The sequence below is a fragment of the Sapajus apella genome, unplaced genomic scaffold, assembly GCF_009761245.1.
Source record: "Sapajus apella isolate SASKATOON/1434 unplaced genomic scaffold, GSC_monkey_1.0 scaffold1, whole genome shotgun sequence".
In the NCBI taxonomy this organism is placed as follows: Eukaryota; Metazoa; Chordata; class Mammalia; order Primates; family Cebidae; genus Sapajus; species Sapajus apella.
Window position 1 is genome coordinate 64388995 of NW_022436941.1, and position 18632 is coordinate 64407626.

At 39.8% G+C, this 18632-nt stretch overlaps 1 protein-coding gene across 1 annotated transcript in view; it reads right to left on the bottom strand.

Annotated features, from left to right (window-relative positions):
• The window catches only part of ANKDD1B (ankyrin repeat and death domain containing 1B), a 54877-nt gene that overhangs the window by 21264 nt on the left and 14981 nt on the right, over positions 1-18632 (bottom strand). The window contains 5 exon segments of the mRNA XM_032278179.1: positions 3099-3197; positions 7729-7827; positions 8618-8716; positions 15524-15628; positions 15719-15817. Coding sequence (XP_032134070.1) covers positions 3099-3197; positions 7729-7827; positions 8618-8716; positions 15524-15628; positions 15719-15817 — 501 coding nt within the window.

Sequence of the window (18632 nt, forward strand, 5' to 3'; positions counted from 1 at the left end):
AGACATTTGGCTACTTTCTCATGGTTGATCAACAAAGCCTTGTTGGATAAGGTGACATTTAAACTGAGATCAGAATGGTCAGAAGTGCTCTTACTGGGACGATCAGAAGCCACCTAAAGCAGAAACAAATTTACGAAAAACTCAAAGCAGGAATCCTGTAGGGCGAAGAGCCACGGGAGTCCGCAGCATTTACCTCTAAGTATCGCGGGCTCCGTGTATGGGGCCTACAGACTTTTTATGAGCCAAAGAAATCGTTAAAATGTAAAAAAAGAAAAAAATTATTGGCTCCACGATACAGAAAGAAAACCACAAAATTGAAGTGAATAAATATTTAATTGACATTCATACTTCATTGATTGTTAAATGTAATATTCATAAAATATTCATTATATTTATAAACAATTTGTAGCTAGCATTTTTTCACCTCCCTCAAATTCCCAATTATGTACACAGAGTTCTAAGAAATCAGAGTCAATCATAAATTAGGTGAGTCTGTCATAGCCAAATAATTGCAAAAAAGCAAAAACAAAAAAGCCTTTTAGAGTAATTAACAGCAAAAAAAAAATGTAAAGAAGAATGGGAGCATTTAAATATGTATGACAAAATATGAGGTAGGACCTCCAGGAATATGAGTTCTTAGGATGTACAAAAGTCTTCATTGAACCCAGGGCAGTAATAAGGCCCTAAAGAGAGCCTATTGCCCTAACCCTGGGCAGCACCTCCACCCAGCACAAATGGAGGAAGCCAGCTGTCATCTAAATTCATAATCTCCCTCCAACATCCTCCTTAGAAATGACTCGGCCCTTTACCCTCTCCGCTTGCTGACGGGGAGGTGGGAGGGAGCACAAAAGCAATCTCCTGGACACCAAGGCTCATCAGTGTCAGCAGGTGAAGAATTTCCAAGAGCAAACACAGCAATCACCTACAAATGTGAAAGCAAAACAAAGTCCAACCCATCCCGGGATCATGTGTGTCCTTGCTGTCAGCCTTTTCTTCACACTGCTTTCCTCCCCAAGGTTTGCACTGGGGTGGACAGATCGGTGTGGATGGCAGGTAGGGGGCTGAGGTTGTTGATAGAGAAGTGTGCTGATGAACTTGGGAAAAACTCAAGAGGTAAAAGCTAAGAAACAGATTCACAATAATTTCCAGGCTGCCTAGAGCAGCTGAGGCCACTGGCTGTAAGCACAGGGACAATATGGAGCCTGCAGTCTTAGTCGGATAGGGAGAACAAGTGCAATTGAAAACCATTACAAAGCAAAATACTTAAGGGCAAAATAATTAAGGACAAGAATGAGGCAGGATACAAAATAATGGAGTAAGCCTGACAGTCTTGCTAGCCTGGGAAGCCTTCCCAGGACCTTGAAGGGGAATACAGACTGAAGACAAGGAGGCACCTGTGCAGTGACTGACCAGCAGCACAGCTCTCCACATTCTGAATATTTCATGGCTCCCATGAATTCTTAACTTTGTGTTTATTTATTGCATCAATAACCTTGCAACTTCAGCGGGAATTAACTCACACTACTTTGATTTTCCTCTCTCACAATCCTTGTCCATGTATATATTAATCCAATATCATATTAATATTTACTATATTTTGTCAATTAGTGTTTTTCTATGATTAACATGTTCAATATCGCAATATATTTTCAGTATTTGTCACATAATTTTTAACAGCTACATAATTTTCCAAGAAGTAGATGCACCAAACTTTCTTTCCGCCTTCTCCTACCATTCATTCCACATATATGTTGTATCTAATTATTGACCACTGGAGCTAACTTTATCATCTAACTGAATGCATGCAGCTAGCTTTTTCTGCCTTTTAAATTATTTCCTTAACATAATTTTCTGTATGTGAGTAAAAGGAAAGTGACAAATTGTTTTTCGAAAGATTATACAAATGTACACTCCCACCAGCAGAATACAGGGTATCAAACGTGCCAGTTTTGGACTTTATTCTTGTTTGGGACTTTATTCTTGAGTGTTTAACTTTGCACTTGTTGAAAAGGAATTGTTTATACATTTGTACTTGTTGAAAAGGAATTGTTCTTTGTTTTTTGGTTTTTTAAAATTATTATTATTGTTTTAAAGATGAGGTTTCACCATGTTGGTCAGCTGATCTTGAACTCCCGACCTCAGGTGATCCGCCCGCCTTGGCCTCCAAAGTGCTTGGATTACAGGCGTGAGCCACTATGCCCGGCCGAAAAGGAATTGTTTTTACAGTGCGCCACTGTTTGTTTGGTGTTGGTGTATATATGTGTGTGCGTTTAATCACATTTTCCATGTGGATTCATGGACAATTCCTGGAAGACTAAGTAAACTATTAAGGATGTTAGTCCTGGGAGTAAAATTGCAATGTGGGTTTGGGGTAAGACACTTCTGTATCATATATGCTTTGGTTCTATTCAAATTTTTTGTCATGAGTTTTTATTATAATTAATTAGAAAAACAGAAAAAGAAACTAAACCATCTAAAGACAAGGCCATTGCAGGGGTTCAAAGCTAAGGCACTGGTGACAGACATGAGTTTCAATCCTTACACTGCCATTGACTAGTTATTATGATCCTGAATGAGTTTCCTTAACTTTTCCAAATTCTATTTTTATTATCTAAAAAAAATGAAAATAATAACACAGTCTCAAAAGTTGCAGAGGCTCTCAGCGCAATGACAAGAGTATTCCCTATTTAGAGGAAGGGACCATCCTTCCTTCTTCATTCTGCAGGCTGACCACTTGCGCTTTCACACAATAAACTTTTTTTTCAGCATCCCCTCTGTATAACCCATGTGTGCACTAGTTGCTACGAGAAAACAAGGTAGAACAGAGTGCCTGTTTCTAAGAATTGACAAGTACTTGCTCCTTTTGCTCCATTTTCAATTATTCCTTCCCCAAAAGAATAAAAAGAATGGCATTGCTTTTGAGGATGCAGTAACTGAGGAATATTGCAGGTAAATCATTAATTCTTACCAAAAACAAAGCATATTATAAATATTAATTCTAAAGTACCAGTGAGTGGATCAGTGTAGGACAAGAGTTTCCAAAGAGCATTTTGAGTCTCCCTCCCACAGCGTGAGTGAACATGGTCTGGAACACATACTTTATTTGGAAAGTTGATGTCACTTCCTGCTGCCAGCAGCACTTTACTGCACTCCTCATGACCTCCTTCAACAGTCAGAAAGAATGGTGCTTCTCCACTCTAACAAAAAGAGAAATAAGTTAAATTTAATTGCCTCTTGTCATGGAACGAAATTACTTGACAAACAACATGCTTTTTCTTTGCCTTTTGTGCATTCCTCTTAATAATGGATAGCATTTATTGAACAACTATGTGTCAACTTGTACTGCCAAGACTATATGCTTCAGCACAGTTAAATCACACAATGCTATAAGAGCAGGGTTAATATTATCCACATGTTACAGATAAGAAAACTAAACCTCAGCTGAAAAGTGTCAAAGTGGCTGGGCTTAGTGACTCAGTGGCTCAGCCTGTAATCCCAGTACTTTTGGAGACTGAGGCAGTCATGATGGCAGATGCCTATAGTCCCAGCTACTCAGGAGGCTGAGGCGAGAGGATCACCTGAGCCCAGGAGGTTGTGGCTGCAGTGAGATAGGATTGCATCACTGCACTCCAGCCTAGGCAACAGAGTGAGACCCTGTCTCCAAAAAAAAGAAAAAGAATCTCAAAAATAAGGAATTATAGTGCAGTATGAAACACAAAATTAGAAGTACATTTGTACCAAGTATAGCTTTAATCTTTACGACTGATTAAATGTGACATGACATTTAAAAAAAAAATCTCAGTACTTCAGTTTCCTGAAACTCAGGATAAATATTAGAAGAACAAAGTAAAAGTTTAATACAGGCCAAAACATAGAGGAGAAAGAAGGAGTTGTTCCCACATAGTAGCTACTTGGCTATTTCCCTTTCCTCATGCAGACTCTTTCCTAAAAATATTGGGAAGAAATTTAGAATTCCTTCCGCATTCCCTAACAGTTTCCCTCCTTGGACATTATTCTGCTTAACAACTGCCTTAGGATAAATTCAGAAGGCTTTACTCACAGCTAATTAGGTATGAACAATCATGTTAGCAGGAACACATGAGCACAGAAACCAGTGTTTCCATTCCAGCAAGGTGGGAAAATCATATTCCAGGCTGCTTTACCTGGGTGCCTGGAACAGCTATCTGCTTACAAAGGAATTTCTTCTCATAATCTTTCTTTTCATTTTTCTGGGAAAATAGATGCAAAAAGACAAATCCCAGTGGAGAACTATTTGTAAAAAATGTGTAAAGGAAATAATTGATGTCCTTAATATATCAAGAGCCTGATAAGGTTTCATATCTTGGATCCTACAATCTACCTCTAAGGATATACCCAAAGGCAATTGTGAGGAATTCAGACTACAGTATATACAGTATATCCTTGTATATATAATATACAAGGAGGTTTGTGGAAGCACTACCCGTAATAAACAAAAACAAACTAAATATCGAAGCGCTAAAGAATAGTAAATGAATTTGGGGCAGCTACAAAAATATACTGTACACCAATGTATAGGAACACAAAGGAAACTGGAAGTAAAATACATCAGATGTGTATAAGATCATCCTTTGAGCTGGGCATGGTGGCTCACACCTGTAATCTCAGTTGCATGGGAGGCTGAGATGGGAAGATCACTCGAAGCCAGGAGTTTGAGACCAGCCTAAGCAACATAATGAGACCCTATTTCTAATAATAATTATTATTTGAGTTTAGAGAAAATACAATACTGCTATTTATTTTTTATCTTGCATTTTTAAAATGTATATTTCTAGCATATGCTTTATAATGAATTAATTGAATTATAAATGTACATATGATAGCTCAAACTTTCTTTACCAATATGAGTTTGCTACCAAGAATGCCTAGAGACCACTGCTCTAGAGCACATTCATATGGGTCTGGCAATATCTTGCATCAGGAAGCGGAGGAAGCCCCAAACATTATAAATCACATCCAAAAAGATAATGTTATCGCTGTGCTCTTAATTTTGTGCAAATGAAACTATCATAATCTGAAATTAAAGTTTCTTGGGCTTTATGAGTTTTCCCCAATGTGCCTTGACTCCAAAATAGCTAAAAGGTAGATGAAATCCACATGCATACACACATTTCAGTGTTCGCTTTGAGACGGAGTCTCGCTCTGTCGCCCAGGCTGGAGAGCAATGGCGGGAAATCAGCTCACGGCAACCTCTGCCTCCCGGAATTGAAGCGATTCTCCTGCCTCAGCTTACCCAGTAGCTGGGACTACAGGCGTGCGCCACCACGCTCGGCCAATTTTCTGTATTTTTAGTAGAGACAGGGTTTCACTGTGTCAGCCAGAATGGTCTCTAACTCCTTTCTTCGTGATCCCCCTGCCTCGGCCTCCCAAAGTGCTGGGATTACAGGCGTGAGCCACCGCACCCAGCCTGCAGTGGTTTTAGTACGTTTTAATAGAACAGGGAAAGCATAACTGAGACTATCAATCCGTGACTACAGGACTTGATCTCTGCTCTGGTTGGAATGTTCATGTCCCTTCAAAATTCATGTTGAAACTTAAATCCCCAATGCAATAAAATTAAGAGATGGCCTTTATGAAGTGATTAGGTCATGAGGGCTAGCTCAGTCAACCAGGTGGATAGAATTGTCATTGTTTGAGCACATGCATTACATTGGAATGGGTAAAAGTGGCTTAAAAGAAAATCTTAGAAACAATAGTGGGTCACTCTTTAAGAAATGCTGCATCTCTCATGCCACTGTACTCCAGCCTGGGTGACAAAGCAAGACTTTGATGCTATAAGAAAAAAAGAAAGAAAGAAAAAGAAAAAAAGAAAGAAATCATCAAGACTGATTAGGATAGTGATTTAGAAGAATCTAATTCAGCATGAAGTTTAGAAACAATTAACTGAGTTATCTTGCTAATTTTTTTCCTTTATACATGCATGTAAAAAACTAAAAGTCTAAAAACATCTTCAAATAGGCAGCATAAAATAAATATTTTAAGTGATAATAAAGTTTTTTGTCATAGTTAAATGGCAGCATGATTTTTTCTGAGTGTTACATAAAATAATAATGTGCCTTACAATCAATGGTATCTTAAGGTAAATGCTTATGATATTAGTTCTTTTGGTAGCTCTCAGGAGAGGCATCAAGTGTAGAAATTATCAGAACATTAAACTGTGAAATACAGGAGGACTCCACTGACCTGAGTTTCCAAAGAGCCAGACAAAAAATCACTGAACCATAGGTTAAGAAATGACCATCCAGGGGCAACTCACAAATCTGCCTACACAGCCACAGCCATATCCCCTCCCCTAAATCCAGAACCAGTGTCTTTTTTTTTTTTTTAATAGATGGAGTCTTGCTCTGTCGTCCAGGCTGGAGTGCAATGGCGTGATCTCGGCTCACTGCAACCTCCACCTCCCAGGTTCAAACGATCCTCTCACCTCAGCCTCCCGAATAGCTGGGACTATAGGCATCTGTCACCATGTCTAGCTAATTTTTTAAATTTTTTGTAGAGACGGGGCTTTTTGCCATGTTGGCCAGGCTGGTCTCAAACTCCTGACCTCAGGTGATCCGCACACCTCAGCCGCTGAAACTGTTGGGATTACAGGTGTGAGCCACCACGCCCGGCCCCAGAACCAGTTTCTAGCTGGCTAACACTCCACCTGACTGTACCCACCTCCCAGGCGCCTCAAACAAAATCCATTCAAGCCCTCATTACCTATACCACTCACCTACTCCTCCCCTGTACCCCCAGCAACAGCCCAAGCCAGAGAGCTGGGGGAAGAAAGTCCTTCCTCTCCCTAAGTCCTGGTGACAAGTCCTGAGGACTCTGCCTCCTCCTACAACTTCATCCTGTCTGTTGCTCATGAGTGTCTCAGTGAGAGGCCTTCCATAGGTCTTGTTTCCCCCATTTTGGCAGTCACCTGATTGGTCCTCCCCTGGTTCTGGGCCCTCCTGGCACCAGTCTACCTTTCAAAAGGCTGTGACAGTTACCTGCCCACACCTAAGATGAATCTGATCCCTTTTCACTGCTTAAAACCCTTCAAGGTCTCTTCTGGCAAGCACATCAAAGCCAAGCCCTTCCTCCCGCACAGCATGGCCTTTCATCGTCTGTCTGCCTTGGCCCACTAAGCTTCTGGCTTTCCCAGGCCTCCTATCCTCAGTTTCTGCCACCTTGAACTTGTCAGTCCCAGAACGCACCATACTCTTGCCTTGGTTCTTTTACTTGGACCCTTCTCTCTGTCTGAAATACTTTATACTTGTGCCATCCTCAAAATCCCTCCTGCCAATGTTCATTGCAATGTCAAGACCCAGGTAATATATCACCTCTTCTGTGAAAACTGAAATTTCTGAAAAACATCTTCCTCTGTGTTCTCATGGCATTCTCTGTAGACCTCTATTATTGCATGTAGCCCAGTACATTATTTGTTTTGCATGCCCTTCTTGCCCTGTGGGCTTCTAGAATAAGAATACATACTTCATCCGGCATACATAATTTTTTTTTAATGAATGGGTAAATAAATGAATGGCTTAACAAATGAAGTGCTGTGAGATACTTTGAAGAACAAAGTAAGGATCCTTCAGTATCACATTGTACACCCTATGGCACTAACACTTTTGTTTTCCTCCCATTCTTTTCTGGAAAGCCATTCCTCCAACCATTCCCCGGTTAAGTCCTGTGTCCATAGTGAGCGTTTCCACATACCTCATTCATCTCATTTATGTCTTGCCACTGGGTTAGCAGCACCCGCACTGCAGGACTGTGACCACGCTTCGTAGCGAGGTGCAGGGCAGTGTTTCCCTCCTGCAACAGAGACACACTGGAGGTAGAATCCCCTGTGCCGGGAAAGCATGCTCCTTCAATAGCAAGGTTGCAGTGGAGTTTCTGGAAGCTTCCATTTTGGTTAAAGCTGCAGTCTAGAGTGTGGACCACAGTATCTGCTGTTTTAAGTGAAATTTATATATTTTTAAGTTTTAAATAAAAAGGCATAGCTTTTTGAACCAGTAGAAAAAAAGCCATCCATGCACCTTGTCATAACTTTGCCACCAATTGGTAGCAACATGTGGAGCAACAAAAGAAATTCCATTTAACCTATGTAAGGGTAAAATGGTGAAAAATTTCTGTGAGATCACTTTAGGAATATCATATATCAAAACTTTTTAAAAATGTGCAGAAGGCTTTGACCCACTATTCTACATCTAGGACTTTCTCCTAAGAAAGTCATCAAAGATGTATATATAAATATAGACATCTACCCCAGGATTTTTTCCTCCCCTTTCATATAGGGCTGAGCCTCCAGGACACCTCACGGGAGGAGAGGAGAGGGGTGGAGTTGATCATGGAAAAATCCATGTAGTCTATTGACTTCACAAACATTAATGAAGCAAAAAATACCAATCTGGACAACCCACAGAAATGGTGGAAGGATTTTGCCTGGATATTTCATGATTCTCTCTGAGTACAGTAACAATTTAACAACTCTCCTGCTTGCTAAAATGCCCTCACCAAATCTACATGCCAATTGTTACCCCGCTGCATCAATTGTTACTCCCCTTTCTCTTGTTCTCAGCAAAGAAATAAAACTCCAACTCACCTTGTCCTTTTCTGAAGTATGCAGGTTTAGGAAGGTAAGTTTTTCTATCATTTCAACATGGCCCCTCTCAGCTGCCAAAAGAAATGTTTTTCTTCCTTTCTAAAAATCAATCACAAACTTCAAGCATTTAATTACGTTCTTAGTGAACAAGCAAGACAATGGACAAAGCTGGTGGCATTTTAAGGATGATGGGGAGTCGATGGGAGAAAGATGATGCTATCTCTGACTCCAAACCAGATTCGGTTCTGAGTTTTCACTCAAAACTGTGGGAGACTCTCTACATCAGCATGAAATCTGTTTCACAGGGGAAAACAAATACTGTTCAGAAAAGGTCCTCTCAAGTATCAGGGAGGATCAAGCAACATCACAGTCAGATGACAAGATTCCCTTTCAAATATAGTAATATTATGAACTTTATTTATTCAATAGTTCTTTCACCATTTACTGAGAAGCTACTATGTGCCAGACCCTGTCTCAGGCACCTGCACATCATACTAAGCCTTCCCTTACTGATAACAATGTTTGAAACAGAAATTTTCTGGGGCTAATTATTTATGTGGCTCATTCTGACATGACATTTGATTGATTAACTACTTCTCCTTACGCCCTCCCTGCTTCCTCATAGATTTATCTACAATATCTACTAAGAATCAATAGGAAAACTCTTGAGAATAGGTCAATATGAAATGGAATTAAGAAATGAGGCTTTATCCAGAGACTATAGATGTAGAGAAATGTTTAGGTTTGATTTTTTTAGAAGATAAGCTCAAATATAGAATTTTCTGATTATGGAATTCCTCCTACTTTTCATGTTGCCATTGGAGACTGCATTTGCCATAGCCAAAATGTCATCAAGAAAAGTGAAAGATATGTCTTAGTCTGTTTTGTGTTGCTATAACAGAATATCTCAGGCTGGGTAACTTAAAAAGAAAAGAGGTTTACTTAGCTCACAGTTCTGCAGGCTGGGAAGTTCAAGGGCATGGTCTTGGCTTCCGGCAAGGCTTTTCACACTGTTCCATAACATGAGACAGAAGGTCAAAGGGATGTGAACATGTATGAAGAGACAAAACTCAAGGGGTATCCTAGCTCCCACTCTTGTGGGAACAAATTTATTCCTATGAGAATGAATCTAGTCCCACCAAAGTGAGAACTCACTACCTGAAGAATGGCACCAAGCCATTCATGAAAGTTCCACCCACATGACTAAACATTTCCCAATAGGTCCCACCTCCTAACACAACCAGATTGGGGATCAAATTTCAACATGAATTCTGATGGGGATGAACCATAGCCAAACTATAGCAGATCCACAGAAAATGTAATGTTGTAACTTGAGATAATTAAAAGAAGGAAAAGAAAGTTGTGGTGGCAATATGATAGCAGAAGTATTTTCTTCAATCAAAGAGAAGAAAATGCTCACAAATTGGCTTAGTGTGTTACTGAAAGCTTAGCAAGGTGTCTTAATGTGAAAAAATAGATATAAGCCTCTTTATAAAAAGGTCCTAAATCTGAGATTAGTTATCTAACACTTGAAAAAATAGGGTAATGAAAAGATCATGGTCACTTAACCTGAGATAACAACTCAGGAGCCCCCAATAACTGGAGAAAAAAGGAAGAAAAAATTGCTAAAATAGTAAATGGCAAAAACACAAACAAATCTATAAAATCAGTCCTACAGAGGTCTGTATTTATGCATGTATGGAAGCGGGAGAAAACAATTTGCTCCAAAAATTTCATCTAATTCATCATTCTTGGGCCATATATGTCACCAATGAGATTTACATCCTCAACCCTTCAAAGGGTTTAGTGATTTCATTCTCAGAAAATCAGTAAGAAATGGCAAAGGGAAGAAACAGAGACTGCTTGGAACCACAGTTTGCTGCTTTCAATGTAAGCATTAATTGAAGGGTAAAATTAAATCTTGAGCCATGAGCAACTCTTCATAAATCACAAACCAAAAATCATTGGGTCTGATACACAAATATCTGCAAATAGTGACTACAGGTAAAGTTTCATGTAAACAAATCACAAAAGAGGGAACAAAAAACAGTGATTATATACTAGATGAAAACATCTGGTCACATATCCTTATAAATCATTTATTCATTTGTTCAACAATTATTGAGTATCTATGTATATGCCAGATAATGTGCTAAGCAATAGGGTGACCAAGCTGAGAAATACATTGTTCATCCTCAAGCTGGTATTTGTAGTTCCTCTGTAGTTCTTCCCAGTAGATGGAATTTCCAATTAGGGGTCATTTTATCATAATCTATGCTGCTTAGTAACATAGTTGATAATCTATCTAGTTTGCAAGGACACAGAGGCAAAAAGTTAACCAAAATTTAAATTCTCATGCAGAAGGAAAGGGGTTTTGTTAGCTCTTTACCCAGAGACCACAAATCATACATGAAGGTGTTGTGGCATTTGTTGCTTTTGCCTTTATATTTACCTTTTTTCTAGTAATAGCACTTTCATTTTACTTTGGAGAACAACCACACATACACATACACACCCTACCATTTAGTGCATTTAGTGCTGTCCATTTTCAGGCCTTACTTGCCTGCCTTCTGCCACAATATTAGACAAAACGACAATAGGAATTTCAAAGATATATGTGGTTTGTAAAAAATATAGTTTCTTATCATGTCCTTTATTTTTTTTAACCACCCAATCAATCCTTTTTCATCACATTCAAGTAGGCATCTATCCAGGGCAGTCTCACAGGACCTCCCTTACTTGAAAGGCAGGAAGCTTTTCCAGCCAGAAGGATGGTGGAGCTTGGTGTCAGAGCTCTGGGCTCTAGGCCTTGGGCAAATCACAATGACTCCCTTGCTCAAGATCCTGTCCCTTTAAGTACTAAAATAATGTGAGTCCAGGATTTCTGTTCCATTTTTCCTCTATTAACTCCATGTATATTTAACCTGATTATAACAGGGTCTTACTTTGTCACTCAGGCTGGAATGCAACTTCTACCTCCTGAGATCCTGTGATCCTCCCACCTCAGCCTCCCAAGTAGCTGGGACCACCAGTGTGCACCACCACACGCTGGCTAATTTTTTGTAGAGACGGGTTTTCACCATGCTTCCCAGGCTGGTGTCGAACTTCTGAGCTCAAGAGATCCTCCCACTTCTGCCTCCCAAAGTGCTAGGATTAGAGGCATGAGCCACTGTACCTGGCTAACCTGTTTTAATGCAATGCATTTAATTTTTTGTTTGCATGTAAGTCTGAGGGATTGGGATTGTTTATTATAAACGATTTTTAAGTTTGCTGAGAAGATGAAGTTATCAAATTTGATGTCATCAAATTAAGCAAAAATTTCATAAATAGCCATTAAGTGGGTATTCAAAGTTCAACCTGACCTTCCTTTACCACAGGGATCTCTGAGATCTCTGAGGATCCCCTGAGGAGAGGGCGCTGGGTGGGCCTCCAGTGCACGGTCCGACCCCACAACACTTCCCATTACCCCGGGATCAGGCACTTGAGCCAGGGGAAAACCCTGAATAACTAGAAATTTCAGAGGTTAAAAAAAAATATGTGTCATGAGGTAAAAAAAAAAAAAAAAGCAGTATGTTAAAGATGAAAAAGTGGCACTGGTAAGGTGGGAGACACCAGGCTAGTTTTCCCCTTACATAAAGGAAATAATAGATTTGATTAAATCCAAAGCTGTTAAATGTTGCCTGGTGTCTATATAAGAAAACAGGTGTCTTCTCAAGTTCCCTTCTACTCACTATTCCCACCCCTTCCAGAAAAAGAAGCTTCTTTGCATTTTGACTTCCAGAGAATTTAAACCATGGAAGTCCACCATATGCATAGCTGAAACCAACCTAACATTATACCACCAAATTCTTGTAAATATCCAACAAATATATGAATGGCATGTAAGGCCTTCCTATTTCCCTCCCTCTCCAAATATGTTAGTCTGAGCATTTATTTTTGATCACCAGATGGACATTTACATGTAGATTTAAAACATCTATACTTTACTCATAACTCCTGGCTGCTCTAATCTCTCTTCCTTGGAGAGGCCTTAATGATTTCTATGGGTGTGGAGCTGGGGGAAATCGCAAAAGGTTTCCCAGCATCCTCCATCTCTCCCCACCCAAACTCCACCTGGCCTAGTTAAGTGCAGTTTGTTTTAAGGGCCTCCTCCCAGGAAAGCTTTCCTTTTTAGCTTTTGGATTTCCCTCCAGACCAAAGAGATGGATTTTACCAACCCTGGCAAGTACATAGGCTCTCAGTCACTATCTGTTGATAAGAAACTAGGCAAGAGAGTAACACTGTGAAGGTGAAGACATCTTTAATATCAAATGTATTTCACCAGCTTCACAATACCTTTAAGCAGATGCAAATGGGAAACCCAGCACTAAATCAATAGACCCTAAGCTTCTGATCCCAGTTGCAACTGGCTTTCCCCCCACATCCTTCCCCCGCTGCATTTTTTTATTATGGTAAAGTATTCATAACAAAATTTATCATCTTAACCATTATTAAGTGTAGAGTTCAGTGGTATTAAGTATACTCATATGGTTGTGTAGCCAGCATTACCGTCCATCTCCATAACCCTTTTCATCTCACAACACTGGAATTCTGTACTCATCAAACAATAATTCCCCACTTTCCCTTCCTCCTAGTACCTGGCAACTACCATTCCAACTGGCTTTTGCCAAATATGTGACCCACTCGCAGATCTTAGGGAAAAAAGTAGATTTTTTTTTTGTCTTTTCTATTCATCTATTTAGTTTTCTTAAAGGACTAAAGTTGGACTCCAGCTCAGAGTCTTCTTTCCCTAGATGACCCAGTGGATTCATTATTTGCTCATTCCTTGTGTGTCTCTGAACTCAGTTTAAGACCTCGCAGCTGGACATATCGCTCTGCGGTTTGCTGCCAGTGTTCCTAAACCCTTTTTCCCAACAGATGGAAGAGGAAGAAGGTGAGGGGAGACAACGTGCCCAGAATCAGCTGAAAAGAGTTATGGACAGGATGGCTGCCGGCCAGCAGGAACTCAAGAAGTAGGGAAGGCTCCCTGCAAACCTACTATGGTTTCTGAACCCCATCAGCCTGCCTGATCCTTCCCACACACTGCTGTCTTTCGTGGAAGCAATCAGAGCACACTGAATGGGGAGATAACTGTGTCTCATCCATAATGGGCTGTCAACAAATATCTGCTGAACTGAACTGAATGGAATTCATTCATTGACCACATCTCTAGTTGGCATGGATAAAATTAGAAAGATCCAACTTCCTCACCTGAGTACTAAATGGCATTTGACTATGACTGTCACTTTGAGAAAATAAGGTAGGATATTCTATCCTATAACAATTGTTGCAACAGTGAGCACCTACAATGTGCCTGGCTTGTTGCTAAGTGCTTTACAGTCATTAGCTGATTTAAGCCTCTTAGCAGTGGCTACTCCAAGTATTGCTACATAGGAATGGCATGGGGTGGAAGGGGGTTGTGGAATGGTTCATCACGAACTCATTTGCATAGGTGCTTTTACATAGGATTGAGGAAATGTCAAACATTATACATCAAAGAATGGAGGTTTCCTGATTTTAAAAAAATCATTATATGTGGGACAAGACTTCTCCTATCAACCCTTCTTGTTACCAAAGTAGATTTTATTGTTTCCATTGTAAAGACGGAGAAACTGAGGCTTTCAGCAGTTGAAATATTTCTTAAAACCACATGGCTAGTGCATGGTGGTACTGACAAGACCACAGCCCAAGTCTGTCTTCCTCTAAGCTGTAAATGTATAGTTGTTTAGTCATATGCAGAGGAAGTCAAAGAAGTTTATAGACCTAACTTGAAGAAATACTTTTTGTTGTTGATATCGTTGTTTTCAAAAATAAGGTCAGAAAAAAATGTAAAATTTTTTAAAAAGAGGTGAAATGAAGTGAATATTACTGATCAGCTTCTAAAGAAAGTTTTATGGTATAGTATTCTGGTGGCACAGGGAAAAAGAAGTCCCATTCACAAAGCATATACTCCTGCTGAGAAATCAAAATGCCAATTTCACAAAGCCTACTACTCTATTAAAAAAAAAAAAAGGCTACCACTCTATTAAAAAAAAAAAAAAAGCCACATACCTACAGGGAGATATCCAGGGAAAGGACAATCCCTGACATGGAGCAATGCCCACTGTCAATCTGAGGAGGGAGACAGCACAGTGTGAAGGCTGGATTCAGCCAGACCTAGCTTCAAGTCCTAGCTCTGTTACTTTTTAGTTGTGAGACTTGATCAGGTTGCTTGGCTTCTCTGAGCCTCAACTTCCTCTACAGATGAGCAAAATATTTTCTACCTTATAGGATTATTGTAGGGGTTAATGAGATCATTCATTCATTCAGAGATGATTTGTTGAGCATTGGTAGGTGCCAGGCCCAAGACCTCTTACTGAAATAATGTATGTAAATAGCTTTCCTCTGTACCTGGCATATTAATAGATACTCATTAAATAGTAGCTGGTATTGTTATGTATCCCCTTAGGTAAAGAAAAGGAATATTGACAAATGCAATAAAACTGCATTGTATGTCATGGTTCATTTCTGTATAGCTTTGGGTCAAATATATTTCCAAAAGGCCAAGCATAATAAAATTTAGGTACACATTCTGATAACTAAAGGGGATAGGATACTGTCTACACCCTGGCCAGGATGAGGGAGTAGAATGGGAAGAAGGAATCTGGGTGCTTCCTCAATACTTCCTGTTCTCCCTACAATCAGGGGCCAGGACCACCGCTAATACAACTCTCCCCTTTGGTTCTGTGGTCTGCCATGGTGATAGAGGAGCTGGCTACAGGGCCAGTTCTGTTGTGCTGGTTGCTTTCACAGCTCTACCAGAGGCAGGAAGAAAGTGGACTTTGATAGGGGTGTTATGTAAGACCTGTACAACCAAAGCAAACACACCCCATCAGGCTGGTTCAGGTCCTTGAGGTGCAGCTCTTGAATGAGATACTCCACGATGCGCACATGATTGCTCTGAGCGGCAAAGTGGAGGGCGTTCATTCTATCCTGAAGAGGGATACACAGTGACCTCAGAACTTCCTCTCTCCTGCAATGGTGAGGTAAGAGCTTTTGTCCAGGTGTGACCAACATACCTACCTGATTCTTAGCTCTCTGATCTGCTCCAGCTTTAACCAGCATGAGCATGATCTCAAGGCTCCCAGACCAGGCTGCAAGGTGAATTACTGTCAAGCCGTGCTTCCCCAAGAAGACAGAAAAGGAGAATCTATTACTCTGATGAGCTGCAGCATACTCTCTCATCAACAAAGGCCAAATTAATGCTAGACTGTTGAAAACTAAGACAGAGAATTCAATACGCATCAAAGGTGATATTTCGGTTCTATGGGGAAACATGGGTGTATTTAATAAGTGGTGCAGGCACACATGGTTCTCCATCTAAAAGAAAATGAAATGAAATGCTATATTATACCACATTCACAAACAATAAGCACATTAGAATAAAATCCAGACTATAATGTACAGTCTCTTAATCCACAGTTAGAATAGATAGATAATAAACAAGTCAATTACAAATGACAGATTTTTTTAAATGCATCTTTTTTTTTTTTTTTTTGAGATGGAGTCTCTGTCACTAGGCTGGAGTACAGTGGTGCAATTTCAGATCACTGCAACCTCTGCCTTCTGGGTTCAAGTGATTCTCCTGCCTCAGCCTCCTGAGTAGCTAGGACTACAGGTGCGTGCCATTATGTCCAGCTAATTTTTGTATTTTTAGTAGAGATAGGTTTTCACCATGTTGGCCAGTATGGTCTTGATCTCTTGACCTCGTGATCCGCCTGCCTTGGCCTCCCAAAGTGTGGGGATTACAGGCGTGAGCCACTGCACCCGGTCTAAAAATGTATCTTTAATAAAGATGAACGGCTATTCTACAATGCATGAAGCACACGTACACATAGAGAAGGAAAAGACAAACTCATGGAAAAATGGACAGAGAAAGGAAATGAAAATGATTATTGTTTAAGTATCTGCCAATATCAATCAAAATTGAAAATACAACCAGCAATCCCACTCCTGTGAATCTATCCCATGAAAATAAAAATTTCAATACCTAATGTTATATTTACAAGGCTATTACTTGCAATACAAAAAATTGGGAGCAAGATAAAAGCCTATGAACATGGGAATGCTGAATAAGTTATAGAATAATCAGCCTATATAATGAAAGCATTAAAAATAATGAATTAATGCTACAACAATTGGCTTGGAAAGATTTCCATTAGCTTTACTAAATATGGAAAATAATATGGAGAATGAATGTGATATAATCACATTTGTTAAAAATGAGTGATTAACAAAACCCTGTACATGTAAATGTATGTATCTATATCTATCTATAGGTGGGCTGGTGGGTAGGTAGGTAGATTGATTAATATAGATATGACTACGTGAGCAGGAGAAAGGTACAGAAATAAACACACATGTCTCAGATTGTTAAGTATAGTTACCAGAGGAAGAGAGGTACACAAAAGTGAAAAAAAAAGTTATAAAAAGGATCTCACTTATATAGATGCTACTTAAAAGATTTCATTTATGCAAAATTATATAGATTTTTGTGTGTGCAAACATGTGTCCACAAAGTTGTTAGACTGAAAGAGACCAGGACTTACTGACCTGTAGGGACACTGTGGGCAGGTGTATACCAAAAAAGCTGGGAGAAAAGTGAGTGTGGAAGGAAGCATAGCCAGCAGTTAACACTGGCTATTTCAGGGAGGTGAGATTCAAGGGAAATAAGCATAAAAATGCATTGCACCCCGGGCTCTAAGTTACAGAAGCAGTGTAGGGCAGACACTATGAGCCTGATCTTCAGGACCAAACAGAACTGATCTTAAATTCTGGCCACTTTCTATCACTTTTAAGTACGGGCATCTTGGTGAACTTAGTTCTGCCTCTCAGCTTCAGCTTCCTTATCTGCAAACTCACGTGTCTGCTTTTCTGTTTTCTTTGGCCTCATGAAAAAGTAATCCATTTCCTCAGTACAAGCGCCTACCCAAAATAAGCTCTCACGCTGCATTTTATTTGCCTCTTAGAATCAGTTCTGTTTGTGATCTAGGAAACAGTTTGTGAGATGCACACAGTATGAGTAAATACATAAGGAATGAGGGCCTGCGGTACACTTCTATTTGTAAAATGCAGCAGCCTTTTGGCATTTATTTTGGCTCCCCCACCAAGCTGCATTAATGTATTCTCTTATTCTCAGTAGAATTCATGTTGGGAGAATAAATCAGCAAGTCCAAATTATTGAGGCCTAACTCTAAATTGGTGATTCTCAGCTGGGTGTGATTTGTCCCCAGGAAACATCTGGAAAAATGTATGGAGATATGTTTTACTGTCATGCTGGGGTGGGGGGAGGTTAATATTGGCACCTAGAGGATATAGGCCAGGGATGCTGCCAAACGTCCTAACAATACACGGGGCAGCCCCAACAACAAAGAATTATCTGTCCCAAAATGTCAAGAGCACCGCTGTTGAGAAACCTTCTCTTAATGTGCTTATCCTATCAAGTTTATATTTATACACACTAGACGGTGAGTTAGTCCATTTGTAGATTTACAATTCCAACATGAAGAAAGCTCTTCATTTCTGGTCTCTTTGACCCAAAGAGCAGTGATGTACAATGACTGACTACTTGATGTTCTTCAAAACATGTTTCCTAAATAAAATTCCACCTCTTAATTTGGCCTTCCCTACAAGTCAGTGCTCTATATTCAGCAATACTAAGTATGCTTTCACATATAAAGGAGACCAGAAACATTTGAAACAGGTGACAAATCATGCTTTGATAGGAGATCTATTTTTTCCCTAAAAGGTCATTCCTAATTTCAAAGCAGCCTACATTTTCAAATGCCAAGCTCTGATCATAAAATCTCAAACCTGGGAATTCAAGCTGCAAGCAACTAACACCACAAATTCAGAGTGGAGCCATTGTTCCTCAGAGGCAATGAATCACGGCTCACAGATGTAAACTCCCCGAGAAGAGCTTTCATAAAACAAATTC